This window comes from Magallana gigas, chromosome 8 (genome assembly GCF_963853765.1).
Source record: "Magallana gigas chromosome 8, xbMagGiga1.1, whole genome shotgun sequence".
Lineage (NCBI taxonomy): Eukaryota > Metazoa > Mollusca > Bivalvia > Ostreida > Ostreidae > Magallana > Magallana gigas.
Window position 1 is genome coordinate 39,071,658 of NC_088860.1, and position 27,749 is coordinate 39,099,406.

The window sequence follows — 27,749 nt, forward strand, 5'->3', positions numbered from 1 at the left end:
ATCTCACCTGTCAGATGAGATATTTATCTGTAAAAAGTAAATTCCTACAGGAAAATAATTTTTTCCTATTGAAAAATCAATTTTCCTATAGGATATTTTGAATTTCCTACTGGAGTATAAGAACTTCCTATTGGAATTTAAATTCTTTATAAAAGCCCCTTAAGATTTTAAAATCTGATAGTAAATCTTAAATTCCTACAGGAAAACTACATGTGTACCTGTCTAAATCAAATTCCGGCAGGGAATACTTTTCTCCTAAGGAAAAATATTACTCCAACATATTTTTTAGAGAATTCAAAATTTCATGCAGGAAAATTATTTCTACAATGGGAACTATTATTATCCTATGGGATATTCATTGTAATTGCTAAACATATCACCTGTGTCACATCTCACCTGTGTCAGGTGAATATACAAAAAACAAAATTAATAATATACTCTCTAGACAACGGTCTATCATTTAGTATGTATAGGGATTTTTTAAGAAACTGCATCTTAAGGTGGAATAGCATACATTGTACCTGGAAAAAGTAACTCAATTTAGATGTAAATTATTTGATTATGAAAGATACCATGTTAAATTAACTGTACATCTATCAAATAAACCAAAAATTAGTTTAAGAATAAAAAAATGAACATCTAAAAAAACGATCATTTTAGTAAGTAACAACAAAAACCCCTCCGGGATTCGATATCGAGATGTATGTATCACAAGCCCGACACGTTATCCACTCGGCTATGGGATAAGTTACATTTTGTTCTTGATAAAAAGCCTTTTAATAAAACAATATGAAGTTTTGATCAGAGGCCAGCAATTTTGTGATGGTGTGTTATTCCATCTTTTCGGCGGGCGCAACAATGCCACCTCGGCACTGACATTTATCCGGTACAGTGTTTATCATGAATTCCTGTTTAGCCGACATTCGGATTGCTGCTTGTGGTTCATGGAATGACGATGTCAGGATTGTCTCTAAAAATTGAAGTAGAAGGAAGAAACAAAAAAGTAGAAAGAGGATCTGGGGGTCTTGCTTATAGATACATTATGTTGAAATGCAATAATAGCCAGGGAATTCCCCGCCTCCTGGGTCTTAGAGACAACCCTGCGATGTACTCATAACCTTGATCGAAATTTAAAAAAAAAATAATAACTATTTATAGACTTTGCCAAATAATTAGCTGTTTATATAAATTGTTTGATAATTGAAACAACATCAGGGACGAAATGAAAAGTAGATTTATTATAATAGTAAGTACAACATGTTGTAAGAACAATTCAAACAGCAACATTTCAACTGCTCTGATTTTTTTCTCTCCTTATTTACATGCATTATGCACATTAATTATAGGTATTTATTTTTAAGACCATTATCAGAGACTAATGTCAGTTTAAAAAGGTTTTTGTTAAGCTATAAGGCACGACCTCAAAACGCCAATCCCTTGTTTTGAGGTTTCTTCACGGGTAACTGATTTCAGTCAGTTTTATTTAATGTGCTATTGATGAAAAGACATATTGCTTCTGTAATTTTGAACATTTTTTATATCATTTTATTTTATGATTTTTAAATTATGCTACATTTAGCAGGCTGAATAGTTGGTAGTTTTGTTAAATGAGGGAATAAGAAAGGTTACCATTCTTTGAGTATGTTTGGCAATTTAGCTTTATGATATATTCGATCATGTCCCGACCATGATTTCTAATCACAACACAATGTGATAAGAAGACCTAGAGTAAGAAGGCTCAGGTGACCTTAAAAACCGAAAGTTCACGTTCACATTAATACCCGGTATGTGTTTATCCCTTCAAACCCAATGATTTTTTTTATTAATTTCTTCCCAGCGTTTAATTGTTATCCACATCAAGTTATCTCTCTCTCTGTCTCTCTCTCTCTGTCTCTCTCTCTCTGTCTCTCTCTGTCTCTCTCTGTCTCTGTCTCTCTCTCTCTCTCTCTCTCTCTCTCTCTCTCTCTCTCTCTCTCTCTCTCTCTCTCTCTCTCTCTCTTTGAAACAGCTTTATGGTTTCAAGTCTTATTTCCTAATACATCTCCATTCCTTTAAGTGTGTTCGTCTGCCATGACTTCTTTACACAAATTGATTCTTAGATCAACAGCCATTTGCATTACGGATGGGATACCGTATTGGAAAAAAGTACAACTGGAGTTGTGGTACTGTGTCGGTTTCATTTATCGTAGTCTTGCGTCTTGCAAAGCTTAATATTGATCTATCTTTGATGAGACAATCTAATGTTCTCATATACATGTAATTGAATATGTGATTTCTCTAATACTACATAAGTAGTCTTTTGTTCATATATTTTTAGGATACATACATATATAACATATTTTTTAAAAATATTTTTTTATACACAAATATGTACCGGTATAAGTGATTTTTATAAATAATGATCTTTGAATTGACCTTTTTTCTGCGGCTAGATGCAATTAATTAATATCAAATTTTTGGATGAAATCTGGTTTTTTATGCCACTGTTTGTTTTGCAAAAGTTTTATTATTACGTAATACTAACATTTTCTCTCTCTGTGATTTGCATATTTATTAATATCAACTTACAAAGTGTATTGTATGTTAATAAATTTTGATTATAAAACACTGTGCCGGATAATTATGCCTGTGCAAAGGTGGCATTTTTGCACCCGTCTAAGCTGCACATATCGAAAAATTTAAATATGCCACATGATAGATCATTGCTTCAATAGTTTAAAACCTCCTTTGTTATCATCGTAACTCACCTGTCAGGTGAGATATTTACCTTTCAAAAATAAATTCCTACAGGAAAATAATCTACAGAAAAATCGAAATTTCCTATCAGAATACAAGTACTTCCTACAGGAGTTTCAATTCCGGCAGGATTTGATAAAAACCTATAGGAGATACTAGTTTCCTATAAGAGAATCATTTCTCCTATGGGAATTATAATTTTCCTATGGGATATTTATTTTTAAAGGTAAATATCTCACCTGTCAGCTGAATCACATTAAAAACAGAAGTGGTTATATACTTTCTAGACAACGGTCTATCATATTTAATGTATGAATTTTTCTGAAACTGCATCTTAAGCGTGTGCAAAAAAGTCACCCTTGCACTGGCATAATTATCCGGCACAGTGTTATAAGTATAAAGATGTTATATCTTATCATTTTTATTTTCACTTTACGTCTAATAATCTATCAAACTAAATATAACAATCTTAGAGTTTATTGCGCATACTTTTGCGCACTCTAGTAAAATTCCGTGTATGCACATGCATGACATTTATTTATTGCCATACATTGTTAAGTTTATGAAAGAATTTGCTGTATATGAGGGTTGTTCGAATATTTTTTGAGACAACTATTCTTATTCCCTTGGGAAAAAAGATAAATCCTTGAAATTTAACCAAAACGTACACAGGAGTATAATCGTAAAAACTTCCCAGTCACGTAATATTTCTGGATCGTTTCTGGTAAGTTGTCAAACTTGCCTTTGTCCAGTGACTCGGAGCAACCACAAACTTATCGCAATTTTCGCATATTTTAACGCTTTGCATTGCTCCTATGCTTTTAACACCTTACATATATGTATAAGCAGAAATTCAATTTCATCTTTTGTTTTCATTTTAAAATGCCAGCATTGAAACATTTTCTCCATTCTTGATTTTTTGGTAAAAGAGCGGTCGGGAGTTCTTTTTAACCGAAAGTTAAATTACTTTGAAACTTCTTTTACAGTCATTCTGTACATACGTTACACATTTTGGCATCAGTTGGATTGTACACGTACTTAATCCCTTTGTTTCAACTCTATTTAAACAATCGGTACAAAAGATTATAAACTGAAGCTCTAGATCCCTTTCCATCGTTTAGGTTTTGTTTAAGTAATTGCAGAGCTGGCCTTACAAAGCGGCGGTACACAACAGAAGAATAAGATTGGCACACAATTCTATTAAAATCATAGTTTTGACATAAAATTATGGTTATGATCAATAATAATTTTTCAAATAATTACAAATAAAACCCGCATTTATATTCATTTATTTGTCTTTTTCTGTACATCGATATATGTTAGTTGCCTTTAATTTTGGTATTGTGGTTAATGTCTCATACTTTCATAAATATATTAGAATTAACGAATTATATTAATTTGTGACAATGAACTTAAGGTTAAATATGAAAAACTGAAATGTCACTAAACATTATGCAATGATATGAACACATCCCCAAATTCGAATATTTGTCAATGTATATACATCACGTGATTACGGTCATCAGGTAGGCAGGGCATGTCTCTGTGTATAAAATGCAAACATGGGACTTCTAAACAATATTACTGAGCAACATGCGCAGAGTTTCACTGATCGCCGTTGTCTTCTTCTTCGCTGTCAACTTGTCGGCAGGTAAGAACTTACTTTTATTCTGCTTTGTTCAACTCTACTTCAATTAACAAAAACAAGTAGATTATATTTTTAATATTTTAAAAATCATTGTTTGTTTTGATGTTTGAACCATATACAGTTACTTGTATGAGTATTTTTAATCGCTAGCATAATATGTTTTATAACTTATTGAATGATGAAATTTTTGAACAGGACGGTATCCAATTCCACCTCTAAACGGGCCCTGCCCAGGAGGAACCTACCCCACGGTATACACGGCATGTATACATAGCATTCAATGCCCCTACCGACAATACTGTTTTATCGAAAAACCTTCAAGTTTTCAAGACCATGGATTCTGTTGTCCTAGTAAGTAAAGATAGAAAGCTGTCCTTGGTATACGTCAATTTCGGGGGTGGGGGGGGGGGAGTGGTTAATTGAAAAAAAACGGGGCGTATTCGGTAACGGAAAGAAATTACGAATAAAAGGGATAATGGAAATGAAAATATCAACTTTTTCAATCAGATACGTATTCCAACTTATTTCTTGGAACATTTTTTTAAATTTTGACTTTGTTGGGGAATATTTTAAATAATCTTACAACTGTATTTGTTACACGATTCAAAATGAAATATTGCATTGCAATAATGTATTTACTAGGTTAATTATAAGAAATAAATGCTAAGACTTTGTCGTATATATAAATAATTGAATTTTCATTTTTTGTCTCTCAATATATTCACACTTCTCAAATTCACATTATTTTTTTCAGAGCCACCAAAACCGCACTACTACTAGGCCTACAGGTGTATGGCATTTGAAATAAAATTTTTAAAAAAAGCAAAACTCAGAAAAACAATCAATGTCATGTTTGATACTGTGGAAATGACATAATAAAATTGCATTGATAAATAAAGGTTTTCATGCAGATGATACTTTGCTTTTTTTTTGTCCTTGGAAAGATAATTTTGCTTTTGTATTGTTTCTTGTTAAAGCTTGTGAAAATCTAAAAAGCAATTGTTTTGGGAAGTTTCCAATGTCATTAAAATATACCTTATTTTGGCATTTTCTGAACATCAATGTACTTCACAATGTTTAATTACATACCTCCAAACTTTGTAAAATCCTTATCATAAAAGAAGAATGCAATTTTCTGATTAACTGTAAATAAGAATATTATAAGAAATTCATTTATAATGAATAATATTCAATCAAGAAAAACTCAACAACGAGATATCATTCATAAAAGTTTTCTTTAACAAGATCTAAATTTTTGACCATGTTCATGATCGAATCTTAAGATTTATCCTAAGACATGTACTAGGATACATCTTAGGACAAACCTTTAGTTAAAACAACTTTAATACGTGTCTTTAGAAGTAAACCAAGCTAACTTAGACGAATCTTAAGATATCCAGATAAACTAAATTCCCTTTATAAAAAATAAAAATATATAACTCCATAGGTAGGGATGAAAGGGAGTGTGGATTTTTAAGTCAATGGAAGAAGAACCCACAGGAACCTGACGTTATACATCTTTCTCATAATAAAAATATATACCCTCAATCTAATAATACACAAGGTACCCATCGCCGCCATTTTGTTTTTCAAACTGTCACATCAGATTGAAATTTTACAGTGTGTCGGTGCCTTAAGAGTTTTGGTTAATATAGAACCCGACGATCGCATAGGATAACCCACCAAAGCTTTGTGTGACTAATAAAGGATTGCGTTTAGTAGATTACATCTAATTAGATAGGAAAACCTATAATCATTAATTGCACCAGAATTTTGCAGTACGCATTTTATCCTGTATGAGAAAAAAAATATTTTTAGTCTTGTCTGCTAAGCCCATTATATATGTTTCTGACATGTGATAGTGCAACATGCAAGCGGTACAGAAGGTCAACCCTCTGCAGGGAATAAGATGGGGGAGGTCTAAAAAGCTGAAAAATCATGAAAAATAAGCAAAATATGAAAGGGTCAAAATCTCATAAAAACCAGTATGTAGAGAATTTTACAGGTTTTGATTAGTAATTTTCTCCAGAAATTGGTGATTGGCCTTATAAAGAGTGAATTAAAGGTATTTGTGCTGAATGGGACCTGAGGAAATTTTAGTTACAGAGTTCGGAAGACATGCATCACTTGGCTACAATGAATTGTATAAAAAAAACTGTCCCCGGCCACCTTACCTAAATCAAATTGTTTACATTTTTATACCTTTAAAAAGAAGTTTTTTTTCTCATTAGTATATGTTGCAATTTTAAATTATTCAGATGAAAATGTTTAACACCCGGTCATTTGACCTGATTATTGGTTGGTTTTTACAATTCAAACATTTTTCCACAGCGCGTTGACATAAGTCTTTTTTCTAAGATCAGTATAACCCCACTTTTAAATCTCTCCAATTGAGAGTGATATAAGCTTGGCGGAATTAAATTTAGCCAAACAGATTATTACAAAATAAAGGTTTACTACAAAGCAGATGACAGCCCCGTAAAATTAAACAGCTCAAAACAGAAATTTTAACATGAAGGTTCCACGGTATTGGGTACACCATTTCATTCAACACTTTGCTGCGTGCTTTATTTTTCAGTTTTATATTCTTACCTATTCAATTGGTTTTCGTACCTTTGATACAAGGTTTCTTACCATACCTTTAACAACATGCAACAAAGTAACAAATATGTTGACATAAAACTGGGACGTCTGAGTTGTTAACTTTGAAACCATCAATCATTATGTAATTTAATGATCATAACACGTTTACGGAAAAGTCTACGTTTTAAGAAGCACGTGATTGTGATCTTAAGGTAGGCAGTGTATGTGTTCCTGCTGTATAAAAAGCTTACACAAATTGTCAAAACCAATATTCATCGCACAACATGCGCAACGTTTTACTAGTCGCCTGTCTTATATTGGCAAGTGTTTGTTTTTCGGCAGGTAAGATTCTTGCCAATTAGTAATCTTTCGTTTATTTTCAATTAATCAAATACAACATACTAAGATTCTGCTTCCTTCAATGTAAATACTGAAAAAAAAAATTAATGCCTTTTTTCAAATAATATTCTTTGCAGCAAGAAACTTATTGATTTACTTTCAATCATACATGAATACAACAATTATAATTTGGAGTTAACAGTCACTGAAAATTCATTTTGTTTTAAAATTTATTTTTAAAAAATCACTTTTTGGGGTTTTTTTAAAAATTCAATTCAGGATTTTTCGAATGTCCAAATGATGCTCAAAAATGTATTGACCGAATCTTATATTAATAGGACTGCTACCTGTCCAAGGAAATGGGCCGTGCCCTGGGGGTACCTACCCCACGGTCTATACGGGATGCAGGAGAGACTGGCACTGCCCCCGAGGGCAATACTGCTTCCTTGAAAACCCATTAACTGGCTACAGTTTTTGTTGCCCCTGTGAGTATTGATAACGATTATGTTATTGCATATTTACTTCATTTTGTAAGTGTGTGATGTAACTACATTGTAAAGTTTATTGACAGTTTTAATCATTATGTAAATCGTGTGGTAGATGACTCTAATAATTTGTTTATTTTTCTTCTACTTTTTAGATCCGCCGAAACCATTTTACTGATTAAATTTTGGGGGAGAAAATTTTGATGGAAAGTACAAAAAATAAAAGTTGATAATGCAAAAATGTTATTTCTCATCAATTAACATAAAGTATTCATGTTTAACGAATAATTAAAATGGATAAAATTTCGAAACCAAAATGATAAGCAATATTGAAGCTTTCTATCGATAGACGTTTTTATATTGGTTAAAATACGCTTAATTGTAAAATTATAATTCACTAGATAATTTATTTAATACAACTTCTTATTAGATTAAAGGACTATGTGCGGTTTTATGCATGTTTTGCCCCCAAATTCAAAGTTTTAGAAAGAGCTTTAAAAATAAGGTGAAAGATAGTTAAAATCATATTGGAAATAAAGGCGTTAAAGGTTATCACCACAGTGACGTCATAATGTAGAAATGACGTCATGAAGATTGCATTATTTTGATAAATTGATGTTTTGTAGCAAAATATGGATGTTTTCCGATGGTTTTTCGACTGGGAAACATTGAGCGCAGGCTTGCTCAAGTACCATATTTTAGTAAAATGTGTATAACTATTTGAAGAAAAACATATGTTAAAATCGCACTTGAGCAGAACTGCGCTCTATACTTCCGAATGCAAAATATAGAGCAAAAATGAGAATATTTTCATTTGTTTGCAAATTTGCGGGAATTAGGTCATTTAGTTGACGTCATAGATAAGCAACGAATGAGCAAAGATAACTTAAATCAAGATTGCAGTTATAGGCATCCTCTATACAATGATTTGTGAAGATTTTATTTTTATATGATACTATTTAAAAATTGGTTGAAATCGGGGGTAGACATTTGACCATACCGCGCATTGTCCTTTGACATAGCTTGTGTGCATACAATTAAGCATTGAATGCTTATTGATGGATGTCGTCGGTCCTGTAACACACTAAGCAGTGTAGATAAAATGAATACCACGCGTTTGAGCCATCCAAAAATAAGCAGTCTGTGCTTATATTCATATTCATACTGATGTCTTTTTGTATACAATATATGTGTATTGTCGCTGTAAAGCCATTATATACGCTTTCAGTAAGGGAATAAAATATACCTGGAACAGCCATATTAGCATGTTCCGCTTCTGCGACTTGAAATATAGTGCCAGAAACTTTGTAGAGAACATTTTTTTCTATCAAGGAGTTCATATAATTTAATGATTTTTTTAAAAAGTACATATCAAATTATGTGTGTATGTATGTACGATTGAAAGTTTCATTTAATATTATCCCCCCCCCCAAAAAAAAACCCACATAAAATACGTGAAGACGTTTATATTTGTGCTCATGGCGCATGAATTAGCAGAGTATTCATATAACTATGATATTATGTGATTGTTTATTGACACCACCGAGAGACATATTGATTATGATACATTTCAATAATATGACAATTCTTTTGAGAAATAAACGTCATTTTCTTTCTAACATACTTGACCTACCTTAACCTAAGTTTTGTCAAGACATTTATTAGATTTAACATTTTAATTGATATAAACATTGTTTAACAAATGCTATCATACAGTGTTCTCAACCTCTTCTTTGACTACTTTTGTTATTTAAGTAAAACCAAGTTTCATTCTATCTAATTATTAATATGTTCTACAACCAAAGCATATAAATGTAACCACAATCAATTTCTATCGCAAAATAATAATCATATATTACTTCTTATCAAAAATACAAATGTTTATAAAACCAGAAAAAAGATACATTCAAGAACGATTTAAAAGCGATTAAAGATATAAAAATAATTGCAAGTTCTAATGAAAAAAAAAACCTTCTTGTCCAAAATAAATAATATTTACTAATTCGTATTGTAACATGATGCACAATGTATAATGCATACTTACCTTTAGAAAACCTTTCCGGTTCATTCGGTAAGTATTACTTAATTATACTTATGGATTAACAAAAGTATGTTTATGTGTAGTAAAAATATCAGCAACTCAAAATTTTTTTGGGTCTTTTTAGAAAGTCCATATTGATAGAAATCTATCTATATTTTGTACGATCTAATTCTAGAAATTAATAATTGTAAGTTGATAGAAAAGGTTATTCTCAAAACGTTTGATAAACTTACTTCTTTTATATTTAAATTTCCTTTTAAAAAATAATTTTTTTTTACAATGAAATTGAAATATAAAAGAACGGCAAAAACCCCTTTTAAAATGTTTTACTTAATATATTTACTGAATTTTGAAAATACAAGTAAAAGAAAACAACTTTTAATTCATTTAAGCAAGTTTCGAATATTATAATACAGTTGACATTTTAAAAGTATAATCAAAAGATGTTCATAGCTTTTTTAAAGAAGTTAATAAATAAACATTAAAGTCGATGTTGATTTATGTACGGGTACAGGGGCGCGTACTTTATAAGCAATGCTTTGTTTTAACTAGGCCAGTTTTCATCAAAACCGCCCGGTAACTGCCACGGCGGGTTCCTAGCAATGATTAGAACGGCCTGTTCCCTTCCTTTACAGTGTCTGAGTGGCGCTTTCAGTTGGCTTTAACCTAGCAATATTATGGAATTTGTTGTTCAATCCGTATGATTTATGCGTGTTTCCTCTAGTGGCATGTTGGTTTATTTGACATTTGCATACATTTTGCTGGTGTGACTCTTTTGTTAAATGATTTTTTGTGTGTTTCGTCAGTTTGCAATTGGTGGTATTTATAAAATCACTGTTAGATATCACCATTTTTGTATATTTTGTAAATTTTTACCACACATCCTTAACTGAAAAGCTCTGTTGTTTTATGTGAATTATCAGCAAAATAAAGCTAATTGGAAAGTATATATGCTCTGAGATAAAGATATTTTGCACGGTCCGATACGACCTTGACCCTTAACCTACAAAGTTCATTAAGGTTACTGCACACCCCTTGTGATTGAAGTATGAGCCGGATTCGACCAAGGGAAGAGAAGATATTCCCCTGACAAGAATTTTATATATAATTCTGCTATGAACTTAACCTTCGAACTAGAAAGGCCACTGCACATTTTTTACTCAAATGCACAAGTGGGTGAAGTATGAGCCAGATTGTGCCAAGGAGAGAAAAGATATGCCCCGGCCAGGCAATCTCAAACGGACAGACGGACTGAAAGACTGAATGACGGAGTGATCACTATAGGGCGCCCACAGAGCGGGTCCCTATTAAAATCAATTGTTACAAAATATATCTTAACATTGTTTTTTAATAGATAACCTGTGATAAAATTTCCCTGCCTATTCTTTTGTTTAGCATTGAACCCCTTCGTTACAGGATGATTCTACAGTCTATCACATATCGAGCATTGCAGTACTTTTTCAGAAGATCTGAGACAACCGTTAATATGTAGATTTTAAACCTACGTCAAATTTGAACCCCTTGTGAGGTCAAGAAATTTTCCAGGAGCTAAAATCTATACAATTTTAAAGAATCAACAGTTAATTAAAATGCTTGCATATAATTAAAACCATAAATAATAACACTTGAGTCTTTGTAAATTATATCAATGTTTTCCTTTGTAAAATTGGAGCCCCCCCCCCCTCCTTAATGTCTGCTAAGTTACTCTAAAGGATTATGATTTTGACAAATTTTAATCTACGCTTAGAATGCTTCCGCACCAGTAATACCTTTTCTGGCTGTTCAGTTTCTGAAATGATTTTTAAAAGTTTTCCCTATAAATTTCTTCCTATAGAAATTTGACCTCCAAACTTTTGGCTCACCCTACCCCGGGGGGTAATGATTTAAACAAACTTGAATCTACCATATCTGACGATGCTTCCAATCGGGTAACAGGTTTTCTTGCCGATCGGTTTCTAAAAGAAGATTTTTAAAGATTTTTCTCTTTAACTTCCTATGTAAAAAAAATCACCCCATATTTTGGTCCCCATGTTACCTCTTGGGGTCATAATTTGAACAAACATTGGGATGTTTCCACAAAGTTTAGCTTTTCAGGCCAATTGATTTCTGAAGAGACGATTTTTGAAAGATACCAAAAATGATTTTTGATTTTTTTGTTTTAAAAGAGGGCGTGGCCCTTCATTTTAACAAATTTGAATCCCCTTTTTCAAAGACTGCTTCGACCAAGTTTGATTGAAATGGGCCCAATAATTTTGGAGAAGATAGAAATGAGAAAAGTTGAAAACGACACAACTTAGACTAATTTTGATCAGAAAAGCTCACTTCAGCCTTCGGCTCAGGATAGGTAAGAAGTGTTATAGAACTTGCCTGTAAAAAGTGAAATAAAAAAAAATAAATACATGGAATTTAAATTGAATTGGTATTTATACAAGATGGCTGTTTTAATCTAAACAGGATACGTTCTGATTATTTTCCCCAATTCAGTATTAACAATTTTTACGATCATTTAGAAATTAAAACGCTGTAGCAAAATTCAATGAGATGTGTTGAAGAAAGTATTCAAATTGTTGTTTTTTAACTGAACAATTCTTTTTTTAACAAGAAAAATATTAACAAAATAGTTTGTTTTTTCGGTTGAATAATACTTGGTGAAAAGATCGAGTTACCTTTTCTCTAAGTGCGTATTTATCATATGTAACATTTACCTGCATTCCATGGGATGTTAACATTTTCTTAATTATTTTAGTCCGAATTTCTGCCTCGTAATGCTATGGAACGTGACGAATGTCAGGGCAACTATGCACAATGTTGTCGTTACTGCTGTAAACAACAAACTAAATTGATTATGTTAAATGCATATTAACAAAGCAAAACCACAGTTCTGTCCGTTCAGCGTGATTTATTGTTGTTCTTTTTCTTACAGAACCGAATAAAAGGACAATGCTTGTTTTGTGATTTTATAGCATTGTTAAAATGAAGAACAGAACTGCATTCTTATTATTAATTGTGTTTTTAAGCTGCTCTAAAACCTTTGGTGAGTATATGAACTACTACATGTTTATCTTTATCACATTATCTTAAACTATAGCTAAACGTATTTGGATGTGTTGACAAAATAGTTTACACAAATCGCATTATGATTTAGTGATCAGTTTATTATCATTAAAAATACATATAATTGTTCATAATTAAGGTCTTCCGTTTCCAACGGAAGACCTTCTTGTTATTGCTTTGTTTCTGTTTCCCTTATTATTATTCTTTTTTTTTCTTACGCATTTTTGTGCACGCGAGTTCTCGGGAACGGCTTGGTTGATTTTATTGAAACTTTCAGAACTAACAGATATTGATCTGAACCTTATTGGAAATTTTTTACATTGATGACGTCATTTCCGTTTTAGAGATATTGACGTTTTTACGATTTTTAGAGGGTCGGCTTGTCCGGTGTTTTTCTCCCAAACGAAAACAGATATTTGATTCAAATTTTCACGGTTTGTAGACCTATGTTTGTAGATATGACAGAAGCATTTTCATTGTTCTGTGACAAAAAACACCGAAGCTCGCCTGCGCTTAAAAATTGAGATAAAAAGCGTCATGATTTGTTTGTGGTTTTCTTTGAATATCTTTTTTCTCAAAAGTATTTTGTTAAGACTTATAGAACAAAAAAACTTTAAAAAGTCAAGAACTTTCATTTGACATTAGGGAAAAGAGGCTGACCCTTTAAATTAAGGGCCGAAAGGGCTCTAAAGTATTCTAATAATATCTTTTTAATGTAAAATATTTTGTTATACATTATAGAAGCAATTATGTTCATCGTAACGTTATGTACCTACACATGACAGTTGTTTACTCCTTTGTTACGTATTTAGGAATTTTAAGGGGCCAGCAGTCCGAAATTTTGATCTTATATATCTGAAAATGGAGAGAAATGTTGAAAAGCAACGTTGAACAAAAAATACTCCAAATAATGTCGTTAACAATTTGCAACCATAATTTTTTTGTTATCCGGTCCCTAAAAGGAGTTATAGGGTCGGCCCTTAAAACGATCTCTTCCAGACATCTCGAGAACGGTACATAATTTCTACATACTTGTTGAACAAAATGTGTTTAAAATGACAAGAGCTTTCTTTTTATATCACGAAAAAGGGGCTGGCTATTCAAATTAGGAGCCGATAGAGTTCTAAAGTCTTTTAATCATAACCTTTAATTGTGAAATATTTTGTAATACATTACGGAAGCAATTATGTTAATCGAAATGTTATGTACCTATACATGAAAATTGTTTACTCCTATGTTATGTAATAAGGGATTTTAAGGGGTCAAAAGTCCGAACTTATCATCAACGTCCCAAAATTAAAAAAAAGCAATTTTAAGGAGCATTATTGAACAAAATACGCTAAAAATTGTGATTAACAATCTGCAACCAAAACTTGTTTGTTATCCGTTCCCACGATCTCTTCCAGATAAATCAAGAACGGTTACAAATAACTTTTTACACAAAATGTATCGAAATCAAAAGACCTCTTATTTGATATGAAATAAAATGTGGCTGGTCCCTAAATTAGGGATCCAACGGGGTGTATAATCCTTCATCCATCGCTCTTTTAGATCACATCTGCATTTCCTGATATGTTTCGTTGATGAAGATAAAAGGCAAAGTCATTTCCTCTTCTCAAAATCGGACGGAAGACCTCCTCGTTGCTCGCAACGAGATCGTGTCTAGTTACATTTTTACATTCTGTAAACGACACTCCAGGTGTAATTGTATTTCAGGTGCCAACCTTTTGAAAAAGGACAATTATGGCTTTCATTGCATCCAACAATGTTTTGTATGTTTTTCAACAATCACTCAATGTGGGCGTTTTTATTACAGGGCAGAGTCAACCAACCCCACGAGGGGATTGCCCAGGTGGCTATTTTCAGGTGAGCAGAACGGCATGTTTCCGCCATTCTCAGTGCCCAGATCGCTCATTTTGTTGGTTTACACCAACTAGAACTCATGGGATATGTTGCCCTTATTGTAAGTACAAAGTACATGCTATTTTAGTTGTCCCCCTTCAAATTAGTGTTATTTCTCGAATTATATGTATATGGTGTTCTTTTTTCCTATTTTTATTATTTCTGGGTTTTCTTTTAGTTTGGTTGTACTAAGAAGATATACACAAGTAAAGAAAGCGAATCATCACTGACAATTGATTTTACAACTTTGTCTGATAAGGAATAAAATTTATGATTTTTTATAGTTTGTTTTTCTCATGTACATTTTTAAAAAAATTATAAATATGAAATAAAAAATTTAAGAAAAAAATCGATTAAATGCATACAAAATGTACATACATATTTACAGAAACATTACTTTTATATAGACCATTTATTTGAAATGGAATATTTTTAGCTACATATGTTTATCAAATTTATAAACAATAGAGAAAAAAAATCAAAATTGTAAAATGTTTAAACTGAACCTATATAGACTGTTGATAAACATGTTGATAGAATTAGACAACAAGTGATCAGAATATATCTAATGAACCTTTAACTCAGTAACGATAGTTAAATCGTGAAAAGCAAAACTCAAGATAGCCATGTACTATTAAATATTTTTTGGATACGATTTCATGATATATGGTTTGATTAGATTGTTTTGTAAAATGCAAGAAATAGGGTGAACTAAACAGACTTTCAAACTAATTCCTTGAAAGGTTTTGGATATATGTAGTGAATTATTTTGATTATTTTTCTCTGTGATCCTACAATATATAACTTAAAAATAACACACAATTTATTCGTTTAGTACTTACTAGAAAAGCGAACGCGTAGGAATTTAACGCTTTATTTTTTTTAAACCAGTGAGTTGGTTATTACATATGTAATGTGTTACAACTCAAAATAATGTCCTTTAGGTCAGATTGGTTCGCTCCACTTTCTAAAAGTGCTGTTTTCCAAAAGCATTGATAAAATTTAGACCGAACATTTTTAATTTAGATTTTTTGTTGGACTTTTAACTATTGATTTTTTTAAAAATCTTTGTTTGAGTGCTGAATTCGATAGCACCGTGTTTAACACACAATTGAATGTATCAAACTTTAGAGTTGATAAAAACAAGTTGATAAAATAGGACTATCAACAGTCTCGTTTAAAATCATCTTTTCGTAAGTTTTATGGTCGTTACAACGACTTTGTCAGCAAATACAATCTTCGGCTGGGTCGCATGCTGACTGAATTTTTCATACTAATTCTTAGACCATAATTTATCACCTAATTCTCTACGGACTTTTCCGGGGTTTTTCCTGATTAGGACATAGAGCACACGACGGGTGTGACCGTTCAGCAGAGGATGCTCACTCCTCCATGACACCTGATCCTACCTCTATCTTTTTACAGGTCCGTGTTGCTGGTCTGCTTTGAATTTGTTTTTCGTTTTATAGATTTTTGAGATGGTTGACAGTTTGTTATTGTAATTTTCAATAGATAGATAGATAGATAGATAGATAGATAGATAGATAGATAGATAGATAGATAGATAGATAGATAGATAGATAGATATATCAACACGATTTTATTTATAATTTCTGGGGAAGGCATTCCAGAAAATTATTTCTTTTGAAGGAATGATCGGCATGTGATATCAGTTGTCATGAAAACAGAAGATAAACTAAAACGTCATATAAAGTTTTATGTATCTGTAAGTTAAATACTCATTCAACAATTTGATTTGAATGCTGTAAATACAGCACAAAATAATTGTATGAATAAGAGGTATATTGACTTCTGTTATTGAAAACACAATCAAAATACAATTAGATAAAGTTATAAAATAAAACGGAGCAAGTATAAAGGCCCTTATACATTTTAATATTTCTGGGCCGCGTTCAAGATCGTAGCAGCTAGCCGAAGACTAATTACACCGACATAATGTATTAATTTCAAGCGGAAATATACATTAAAATTCATTAAAACTAAAAAGATGAATATCACTTAGTAAATAGATGTCGTGTTTGTTACCAAGTGGCTACTAAGGTAGCCATCTTGAATTTGATCCTTTGCATAAAATATTTAGGCGATGAATATATACAGAGTGGATAGGCTAGCTTACCGTTCAACTACGTAGCCCTACGTAGCAGCTACGATCTTGAACGCAGCCCTGACTTTTGGGGTTTTGAATGAATTTAAATGAGATTCATGCAACTCATCCTGCTTTCCAACGTAATATATACAAACCAAATTTTGAGTCATTTTGGCATAGTTTTAAAAGATATATTAAATACAACGTCACATATAAAACAAGCATGTACAAACAAAGAGGGCATTAACAGATATATTTAGAACGTTCTGACTTTGGGGGTTTTGAATGAATTTAAATGAGATTCATGCATTTCATCCTGCTTTTTACGTGAGGTATACAAACCACATTTTGGGGCATTTTAGCATAGTTTTAAAAGATATATTAAATAAATGTCACATATAAAACAAGCATGTACGCATGAGGAAGACATTTTCAGATATATTCAAAATGTTGCTTATATATTCCTCTGTAATTTACATGTATATTCGTCAATGTGTTTTTGGTTTACTTTTTATATCTATATGTAAACATGACGAATGCAAAATGATTTCAAGATGATTACACTATATAAGAACATGTCTGCAAATTGATTGTGATTGTTTTTGTTTAAAAAAGAGCTTTTGCTATTTGTTTTTGGTAAGTTAATAATTGTAGTTCTGCGAAATGTTTTCAACGACATTGTTACCGATTCTAGCTTGTTTACCATGCTAATAATACTAAACGGACATCATGATGCCACCATCGCAAATTGCTTTAGATTTCACAATTCTTCGATAATTTTTTTTAACTCAAGAAGTCGGTGTCATATGTTAATGATTAAGCTGATTTTTACTCTGACATCAAACTACAACTTTCTAGTTAACATCGTTTTTAATCGAAAAGAACTTTGGTATTTATTTGAAACACAGAAAGTGCATAACAATAACATTAATAATCGTATTATCTTGCCATAAGTCTAGTTTCATAGAAAGGGGATAGTATTGATCTGTTTTGCATTGTTTTCTTTCAATCTGTTTTCCAATAATTAAGATTAATATTTTTATACAAGAATTTTCCGATTTCTTTTTATCTTGATAATTTAAACATATTCAAAAATTTTAACAGATAGAAACAAGAAAACTATTGATATATAAAATATGTCTTTCAGAAGAGTATGTGAATCAATTTGTAATGCGTTCGATGTTTACAAATCAAACCTGCAATGATTATATACCGTAATTAAAAAAATGTAATACCTATATTTAATTCCATAATGGTTTAATGTTGATCAAACATGTGAATGAATATTTATTGTATATCAATTTTCGTTCTAATAATAGAACCGAACTTTATTTAAGTATATTTCATATTTGAGCAATTCATCACCTTTACATTGTTAGTTGATAGTACCGTAGTTATATATCTTAAAAATGTCCCAAATTCTAGTCTATATATTGAACGGTATTCCAAATCTAATATAAGGTGCTTGTTTTATCAAAAACTATGAGCTTTGTCAAATGGTCACATTGATTACACCGTCTTTTTAGTAAATTCAATTACACGTTCTTTTTACTCGACAGTGCACATGCGCCGGAGAGCAAATTTATTGTGTAGAATTTTCTCTAAAACTGCTGATCCAAATATTTTTATTGTCATACTAGAACTATCAATTGAAAATAAAGTGGCTTGGAGTTTTTTGCTTTGTTTACTTTGTCATTTCTGAGATCGTTCATGTCAGAACGTAAACTACAAAAAAAATTCATTGATACATGGATACCTTTTCAGGACTACTTCCTCATATACATTTTTAAAGATTTACTCTATATATTCATATATAAAAATTCAACCCCATTGTTGCTCCACCCTACCCGCGAGGGTCATGATTTTCACAACCCTAATTTTACCCTAGTTTTACACTACCTGAGGATGCTTCCATATAAGTGTCAGCTTTCCTGGCCAAATTGTTCTTGAGAAGAAGATATTTAAAGATTTACTCTTTATATTCTTATGTAAAATTTGACCCCCATTGTGGCCCCACCCAACCCCGGAGGGTCATGATTTTTACAACTCTAAATTACATTAGCTAAGGATGCATCACATAAGTTTCATCTTTCCTTGCCAATTGGTTCTTGAGAAGATTTTTGAAAGATTTACTCTACATATTCCTATGTAAAAAGTCGACCCTCCCCCCATTAAGGCTCCACCCTACCCCCTAGGGTCATGATTTTTCACAACTTAGAATCTACACTACCCGAGGATGCATCCACACAAATGTCAGCTTTCATGGCTGATTGCTTGATTGGTTCTTGAGAAGAAGATTTTTGAAAATTCTCGAAAATTTTCAATGATACCAAATTACAAGTATCTCTTTTTGCAAAGGGGCGTGGTCCTTAATTTTCACAACTCTGAATTCCCTGCTTTGTACCAAATTTGGTTGAAATTGGCCCAGTGGTTCTTGAGAAGATGTGAAAAGTTTACAGACAGACAGACGGATAGACAAACGGGCAACAGACAAAATGTGACCAGAATAGCGCACTTGAGCTTTCAGCTCAGGTGCGCTAAGAAAGGTTACCTCCTATTCTAGTTGACATTTATTTTACCGATTCAATACTTACTTAACGGAGTAAGTTTGTTTTATTTAATTGTTACATTCGAGAAAAGAAATCACTTTATCATTATTAAAACTTTTTTATTTTTACAAGTTGAACATTTGTTTGGGATAAGTAGTAAAATAAAAGCTGATTATTGTGTTTCTTTCACAGAACCATTGAAAATATAAACACATTGTTTATCGATTGGGTTTTGAGCAAAAAAACAAATAAGTGATAAAAATAAAAAAAAGAAATTTGTTTCGATAGTCCCTCACATTTTCGATCAGTTTAAAAACGTGTATATGATCAATTTCTCCATGACATCAAATAAAAGGGTATAAGAGATAAAATCAATACAAGGATTCATTTAATGGCGAATTTTTCCGTGACACATATACATGGTTACATATGTATCATTATGAATTAAAACAAAATGTTAAAATAATTTTATCTATAAATTACAATGTGTGGCTTTAATACAGTTTGTAAATAAATGTTTACACAAAATATTCATCCTTAAATTATTGTGTTCATGTAATTGACTGCCTTTTACTTAGTTTTGCAGGTTTCATAAGTTTCAAAATTGTTTCATATAAAATTCTGTTTTTTACGAATGCGGAATGTGATCATTTTAATATGCTTTTGAGATTTTAAAACGTAATTTTTAAGTATAACGAGTAACATGTCTATTGCATTGTATCGGTACATTTACTAAAATATATACTTCATATACGTTTAATATAATTTACATATCTTGCACAATGATCTTATAAGGCACATTAAGTAATGTACATTGCATAAATTAGACGGATACGTTTTAGTTAAAATTGTTTTATTGAAAATGCGTCTTTAAAATAACTAAGTTGTTATAAAAACACAGGATTGGTCAACAGAATTCTGCGTAACTTCAACTGCACTAATATCCAAGTATCCGTTCTTTCTCCCGTTTCGGTTCTTTCTAATTTCGCCGTTTGACTGCGATGACGTAAGATCTTTCAGTGACTTTACAGAATGAACCCCATCCTGTTTGTTCTTCGTACCCGTCTTACACAGAGCGCAAGGTAAACTTCGACACATATCGCACAGTTCTGTGTTGAAACCACACGCCATTTCCTGCCCATGTACACAGGCACTCTTACATTCAGTCAAAGAGTTTGATAGCACGTTTTGTGGAAGGGACAGATAGGTGTTTGGAATGACTGGTGACGGAGTCGTCTCCCCCTGAGTATTCATTACTAAGTAGGACGTTCTACTTCCGGTACTATCTGTCACGCTATCCGGTACAGAATTGGGAGATGAATCCCTAAAAATGCAAATGAAATTGGCCGCCATATAGTTGCAAACGAAGTAAGAAATAAACAAAAGACACACAATCACGAATAAGATCACAATATTGCATTGAATGTGTAACTAACATGTAATAACCTAGAGACTGCAGCAAATGAATTAACAAAATAGTTATCTAGACAAGGTAACATTGCTTGCATTTGATGAAAAGAAGTACATGTATCTATGAATTAAAGCTTCCACTAAGTACGTTGTCTTCGAGAAAGTGACAAGATACTGTTTAAAAGACTAAGAAATATGAAATTTATTGCCGAAGTTATTGTTAAATCGTTTTTTTTCCCAAACATTTACAATTGAGAGTATCAAGTCCTCCAAAATAAAAAAAAATTGATTGTTTCCTTCTTTAAGGAAGTTTTCTTTCTGGAATAAAAATTAATCCCACTTTAGGCATACGAAGATCATCATTGTTAAATGTTAAATCGGTTTTTTTTCAAACATTTACAAGTGAGTGCATCATGTCCTCTAAATGAAATTTTGATTGTTTCCTTCTTTAAGGAACTTTGCTTTCTGGAATAAAAATTAATCCTACTTTAGGCTTACGAATATCATCATAAGGTGTTAAAACAGTTTATTTTAACCACGTGTATCATTCAACAAACCTAGTAAAACATTGTTATAAGTATAAAAACGGGACTTTAGAGGCCATTTCAATTTGAGGCAGATAGTATAGTTCAATTCAATATAAGTTTCCCTCAACTTCTAGAATATGATTGAAATTATCTTATTTTTTTTATCTATTTTTAATTGTGAAAATTACATTTCTGTGTTTAAGTATTCCAAGACGAATACATTTTTACTTGCCTAAGTGTATAAATTGTTCAAGCCAATTGATTCAAATCGAACTTGTATAATAGCGTCATTAATGGACATATATGTAGCTACGTTTACTAGTTGAAATGGCCTTTAAAACAACAACTTTGTTTAATTTTATAATAGATCTCAAAAGTTCGTAAAAAGAGTCAATGAATTGTTCAATCCTGGTTTTAGTATGCCTGCTCACTGCATCAAATTACATTGATCAATCTAGTTTTAGTGATGTTCATGTACAATCTCCGTTTTCATAGTTGTCATATTAAGAACCGTGTTACTTAGTTATCGTAGTTTTACATCCTTCATTACCATAAAAAAGGCATGTTTCAAATTATCTGTAGATCAATGAGTTTATCATCGAAACTGATAGTGCGGACACGCTCTTAGAGTCTCATTAGACTGCTTCCATAAAGATCGGCCGGTGGACCTCATTAGACTCAGGTTTTCATTAAAGGCTAGAGAAATACCGACACGTTTATTATTTTAATTCCTAAGCAACCACAATGTTAGCGATAACAATAAAAAATGACCAGGGATTGATTAAATTGTGTGCTTAAAAAAGGGTAATTTCAGTGAATACTATTCCTCTAAGTGCTTTACATTAAGAGCACTCTTTCATTACTGGAATCGTTTGTGATCGTGATGTTCCATCTGAAAGAACAAGTTACGATCGCAAGGCGATGTCCTGTAAGTGTGTATATTATTTAAAGCATCCATCGCGCTGATGCTTGTTCATATGAAGTATGTTCGTTAAGTACGTTCGTGTTAATCTTAAATATATTGTGCTAACATCACATTTTGGTAACGTAAGTTTTTACGGAAAACTATGAATAGAAGATGAAATTTAATGTAGTCAAATTAACACATTTATATAACCATTACGCAGAATAACCTGTTGTCATTGATTAAATTATTGTTGAGAACATTAAAATGTAAAATGAAGTGTTTTTTCTCTACGACTTAAGATTTGGGAAAAAGGGATTGTGCACTCAGCAACATAATATCATAACGAAATATTACAGAAATTGGTTAAAGTGGATTGGCTTTACAGATAACGAATAATTGTTTATATTCATAGAAAAGTGGGTAATTAAGTCCAGTGATGAACGTGTCTGCACCGGGTCAGAAATTATGAATAAAATACTATGGAAGACCACGGTCCTTCAGAACATTGGTATGGACTTGAGCTCATGTATTTATAAGGTTAGCGATGGATATACTGTCGAGTTTTTTAAATTCTTTTGGGTTGACCTAAAGGAATTTATTCTGAAGTCAATAAATTGTATTTTCTCCAAAAAGGAACTTCCTATTTCTCAACGTTTGGGAATTATATCATGTTTGCCGAAGGGAGATAAACCTAGACAATTTTTAAAAAACTGGCGACCGATTACACTTTTGAATGTTATATATAAACTTATTTCAGGTTGTCTTAGTTCGAGAATTAAATCTACTTTGGATAATCTTATTTCTGACACTCAGTCGGGCTTTATTAAAGGAAGATACATTGGAGAAAATACCAGATTTATATATGACTTAATGCATTTTACTGAAGTTAAGAAAATACCAGGACTATTAGTGTTAATAGATTTTGAAAAAGCCTTCGTTTCAATTTCTTGGTCTTTTATTTACAAAGTCTTAAAGTTTTTCGGATTTCGTGAATACATTATACAATGGGTTAAGATTCTTAACACTAATTTCAAGGCAGCTGTTTTACAAAGTGGTTTTTTATCAGACCAACTTTGTGTTGAGAGAGGATGTAGGCAAGGAGACCCTGTTGCACCTTATTTATTTCTTCTTTGTGCTGAGATTCTATCAGCCTTGATAAAGGAAAATAATGATATTAAGGGCATTCTGATACATGGTAAGGAACATAAAATAAGTCAATATACTGATGATACATCTTTAATTCTTGATGGCTCACCTAATTCACTATTTACAGCTTTTGATACTTTAGAATTTTTTTCAAAACTATCTGGGTTGAAAGTAAATAGCTCTAAAACAAAAATAATTTGGATAGATCGAAAAAAATTTCAAATCAGGTGTTTCATCACTCTAGATGGAAACTTGATTGGGGTTCAACAACATTTAACTTATTGGGTATCTGTTTTTCTGTTGATTTAGAACAAATTACTGACCTAAACTACTCTATGCAGATTCCTAAAATAAAAAGTATGATAAAACATTGGAATAGAAGATTTATATCATTGCCGACACCCAGAAGGGAGACAATTTTATCTCTCAATAAAGACATTTTTGAATTTGTTTGGAATGCAAAGTGTGACAAAATAAAGCGTTCAGTTATAACTCAAGACTATCAACAAGGAGGGTTAAAAATGTTAGAAATGAACAAATTTATTATGTCATTGAAATGCTCATGGTTGAAAAGGTTGATTAAAGGTAAAAAATCATGGATAGATATTTTTGAAGCTATTAATGGTGTACAAATTGTTAACAAATTACTTGATTTTGGTGATGCATTCATATCAGAATGTGTAATTCCAAAAAATAATGTTTTTTGGCAAGATGTTTTCAATTCTTTTCTCTGTGTTATTAAATCTTTTAATGGGAGTTTCGTCAAAGAAAACATCCCTAGTATTCCTGTTTGGTATAACACAAATATTAAAGTGGGTATAAAAACACTATTTATAAAAAGCTGGTATGAAAAGGGTGTCAAAATAATCAGTGATTTTCTTGATGTGGATGGAAATCTTTTACCACATGATATTTTTCAACATAGATTCAATATGAATATCTGCATTATGCAGTATAACAGTGTAATAAGTGCCATATCAAGATATCTTAAATCTTTTCTTACAAAAAATTCATACCAAGGGTTTATTACTCCATACATTCCAATATATTATAAATTTTTGTTGTTGCATAATAAATGTACTAATGTAGTGTATAGACAATTAAACTCTTGTAATGTAATTCCTACTTCCATATCCAAGTGGGAATCAGAGTTAGTTCAATATGGAGCCAAAATATGTGTTAATGATGCTTTTAATGTATGCTTTAAAACAACCAAAGACACTCAGCTACAATGGTTACAATTTAGATTACTTCATAGAATTCTACCTGTGAATCATTACTTAAAGAAAATTAAAGTGGTGTCCTCTGACTGTTGCTCATTTTGTAAACATGAAGTTGAGACAATTCAGCATGTCTTCATAAACTGTGAAAAAGTATCCACAATATGGAGCAACCTAAGCTTGCATATTTACCATGCAACGTCCTTAAGACTTGGTTTTAATGTAGTTAATATTTTGTTTGGTGAACTTCCAATGTCTAAAAACAACAAAGTTATTAATTTAATTATTCTATGTTCGAAACAATATTTGTTTACTTGTTTAAAAAAAGGCAAACTGGCATGCCTTTCTTGACTTTTATCTTATTTATTCAACAAATACAAGGTTGAAAAATATATAGCTTGTAAAAATTTTGAAATGCAAAAATACCTGGCAACCCTGGTATTCTATCTTTGACACTATGATTCAATCTTAGTCATGTTATTTGTCTTAATTAACACTTTGTTCATTAATTACCAATTTATGTGCTTTCATCCGTTCTAATATTCTTACTCTTTTATATTTACCATATGATTTTTTTGTTTTTGTTTTTCTTTTGTTTTTTGGTTTAATTCTTTTGTTATTTTTTCAATTTAAGCAGCCTCTACCAATTAGATTGAGTGTGAGAGAGTGAGCATGCGTGAAAGAATATTTAAAAAACTGTATTGAATTTATTTATTATGTCTCTTGAAAGTAAAAAAAAAAAAAAAAAAAAGGTTAGGAAATTTGAGGTGCAGGGTCCGTGTGTATAAAAATGTGGTTCGGGGAAAGCAGCTCTCCAGTAGTCATCTGGAAGCTGTCTTTTGCCTCCTCTTTTTGTACAGGTAATATCATATTGAGATACTTGCGGGTTTTTAATACAAGTTAACGAAAATGATTCAGGGGGTTCAAGTAAATATAAAATTCTATTTTTAAGATTTTTTGTAATCAATGTTTTTTGTTATTTGTTATACATTATATTATATTGTGGAGTTTAATCCGAATGTTTTATAAGTAAAATACTTTAAATAAAAGAAGTAGTTATCTGGAAGCTGTCTTTTGCCTCCTCTTTTTGCACAGGGAAAAGGGCTACTCCCCAGGCAGAGGAGGAGATAGTTATGTGTTATATAACGTGGCACCGGCAACGTCAGGTGTCTGGTCAAGGACGAATAAGGTCCCGAAGATAAAATTAACTGAAATATTGTATTGAGCGAAATCATAGTACGATATAGTGGTGGGGAATTTGGGTTTCCAACTTGTCCTAGCCAAGCAACTGGAGAGCCATCAACGACCTAACGAACACAATTGGGCCACAAACGTAAAGCAACGGCGCCTCCATGGCATCGTCTGATCATTACACAGGACGCAAACGCCAGGGCTGCTCTTCAACACCCGGGACCGAAGCGATTCCCTGGACGTATTCAACGCTTACAGCACATCAACGCGGCCGGATACATTGCTCCGGACGCACACCAAGTCCCGGACATTCACAACGCACTGGAGAACCTCCCTCGCGTCTGCTAGGAATATGTTTCAACGGGAATTATTAAACAGTGCAATCAGCAGGTAGAAACTGTTTTTGTATACCTTTCAAAATGTGTTTAATTATCAAATTAGAAAAATTTAATGGAGATGGTACTCAAGATGTCAAAGCATGGTTACACAGTTTTACGCAGTGGGCCAAATGTCATGGTTTACCCGATTCCAAGACGGTTAATGCGTTTCCGTTTTATTTAGAGGGTCATGCCAAAGTATGATATGATTCCTTACCGTATGAACATAAAATTAACCCAACGTTACTGACATCTGTTTTTCAGGAAAGATTTAGAGAATTATACATTTTTTGGATTTGTCAATATTGAAACAAGACAAAACAGAATCTGTTGAAGATTTTTTAACAAGACTTTTTAAAAAAGAAACTATTAATAATGATCCAGACAATATTTTACTTTCGGTTGCAATGAATTGTTTAAGATCTGAGACAAGAACATTTGTTGTTACTCAAAATCCTAATTCAATTGAACAATTGAAAAAAATGCTATTTGAGCTAAAAAAAAAAGTTCAATTAAGTCAAAGTATAACGTTGGAAAATTATGAACGTTTGTTAACAGAAATTCAAATTTCGAAAGAGAAAATTAAGACACACTCAGAAATAAATGATATCAAAGGTTTTGAAGGCAAAATCAAAATCAATCTCAATATTTTGCATCACAAAATTTGAAGAATTGCCACCGGTAGAAAATCAGAAAATGTATTTCTTCGACAACACAATACCTAAATGTATGACAAAACGTCACAATATCAGAGTTAGAAGGTCAGGAATAACTAGGTACGAGCTGCCCGAGGTCAATGTAACACCTACTGCAAAGCAGCAGCAGCTAACACAACACCCCCGCATCATCGCTCCGCAATGTTTAATAAAAATTATACTGAACGTCATTTTAACTTAAGCAATCTTTTATATTAATTTCCTGAAACTAATACGTGACATTAAGTTTTTAAACATTTTTCAGTTTTTAAATGTTTGTTAATGTTTTGCGCTTTCTTCATGTAGGTAGGTTGCCTGTTTAATAGATTGCTCTCGTTTTTCCTCGGTACGTGAACGATGTTCTAATGAAGAACCAAGTTGGATCAACATCACGGCGCCTCAGACAATTTCTTGAAAACATTATCAAAATATATCATTAGGTGTTGATAGCTGAATTAACTTAGGTCATCTCAAATTTAAGATATTACCTTGAAGAGTTGTCGTTCGTGTAGTAATCTTGAGAGACACTAACAGACAAATTGATGTAAGATTTCGTTGCTTCCAGCATAGTCTCCAGCTTAAGTCTAATGTCATTGAAACTTGGCCGACATTCTGCATTAGGATGCCAAGCCGACAACATCATTTGATATCTATAATAAAAAAAATTCTCCTTGAAAAATTACCATTTTGTATAAGTTTAAATATTGATCAAAACACAAAAGGGTTCAATTTCAATGTTATTGAAAAATGCGATGCGTACTTTGGAATAGTCTGTTTAAAAATATATAAAGCAAATGAATAGGTAAAATATTAAAGTCTGGCAAAAAAGTGA

The 27,749-nt window shown here is 31.9% G+C and overlaps 1 protein-coding gene and 3 long non-coding RNA genes across 6 annotated transcripts in view; 3 read left to right on the forward strand and 1 right to left on the reverse strand.

The window, feature by feature from the left end:
- Window positions 1-4,243: 4,243 nt before the first annotated feature.
- Window positions 4,244-5,301, forward strand: LOC136271088 (uncharacterized). The gene is made up of 3 exons (XR_010708907.1): window positions 4,244-4,387; window positions 4,580-4,735; window positions 5,139-5,301. It is a non-coding gene; the product is annotated as an uncharacterized lncRNA (long non-coding RNA).
- Window positions 5,302-7,153: 1,852 nt separating this feature from the next.
- Window positions 7,154-8,032, forward strand: LOC105324640 (uncharacterized). Its single transcript, XR_010708279.1, has 3 exons — window positions 7,154-7,309; window positions 7,645-7,791; window positions 7,947-8,032. It is a non-coding gene; the product is annotated as an uncharacterized lncRNA (long non-coding RNA).
- A 4,542-nt stretch (window positions 8,033-12,574) lies between these two features.
- Window positions 12,575-15,067, forward strand: LOC105324639 (uncharacterized). Its single transcript, XR_899603.4, has 3 exons — window positions 12,575-12,866; window positions 14,703-14,849; window positions 14,967-15,067. It is a non-coding gene; the product is annotated as an uncharacterized lncRNA (long non-coding RNA).
- Window positions 15,068-20,186: 5,119 nt separating this feature from the next.
- LOC105324638 (uncharacterized) overlaps window positions 20,187-27,749 on the reverse strand; it is a 36,019-nt gene continuing 28,456 nt past the window's right edge. For all 3 annotated transcript variants that reach the window (XM_011423761.4, XM_011423760.4, XM_011423759.4), the window contains 2 exons: window positions 27,406-27,567; window positions 20,187-20,768 (listed from right to left, as the gene is read on the reverse strand). In XM_011423761.4, the coding sequence (XP_011422063.3) occupies window positions 20,324-20,768; window positions 27,406-27,567 (607 nt within the window). In that variant the 3' untranslated portion in view covers window positions 20,187-20,323. The remainder of the gene's footprint in view (window positions 20,769-27,405; window positions 27,568-27,749) is intronic.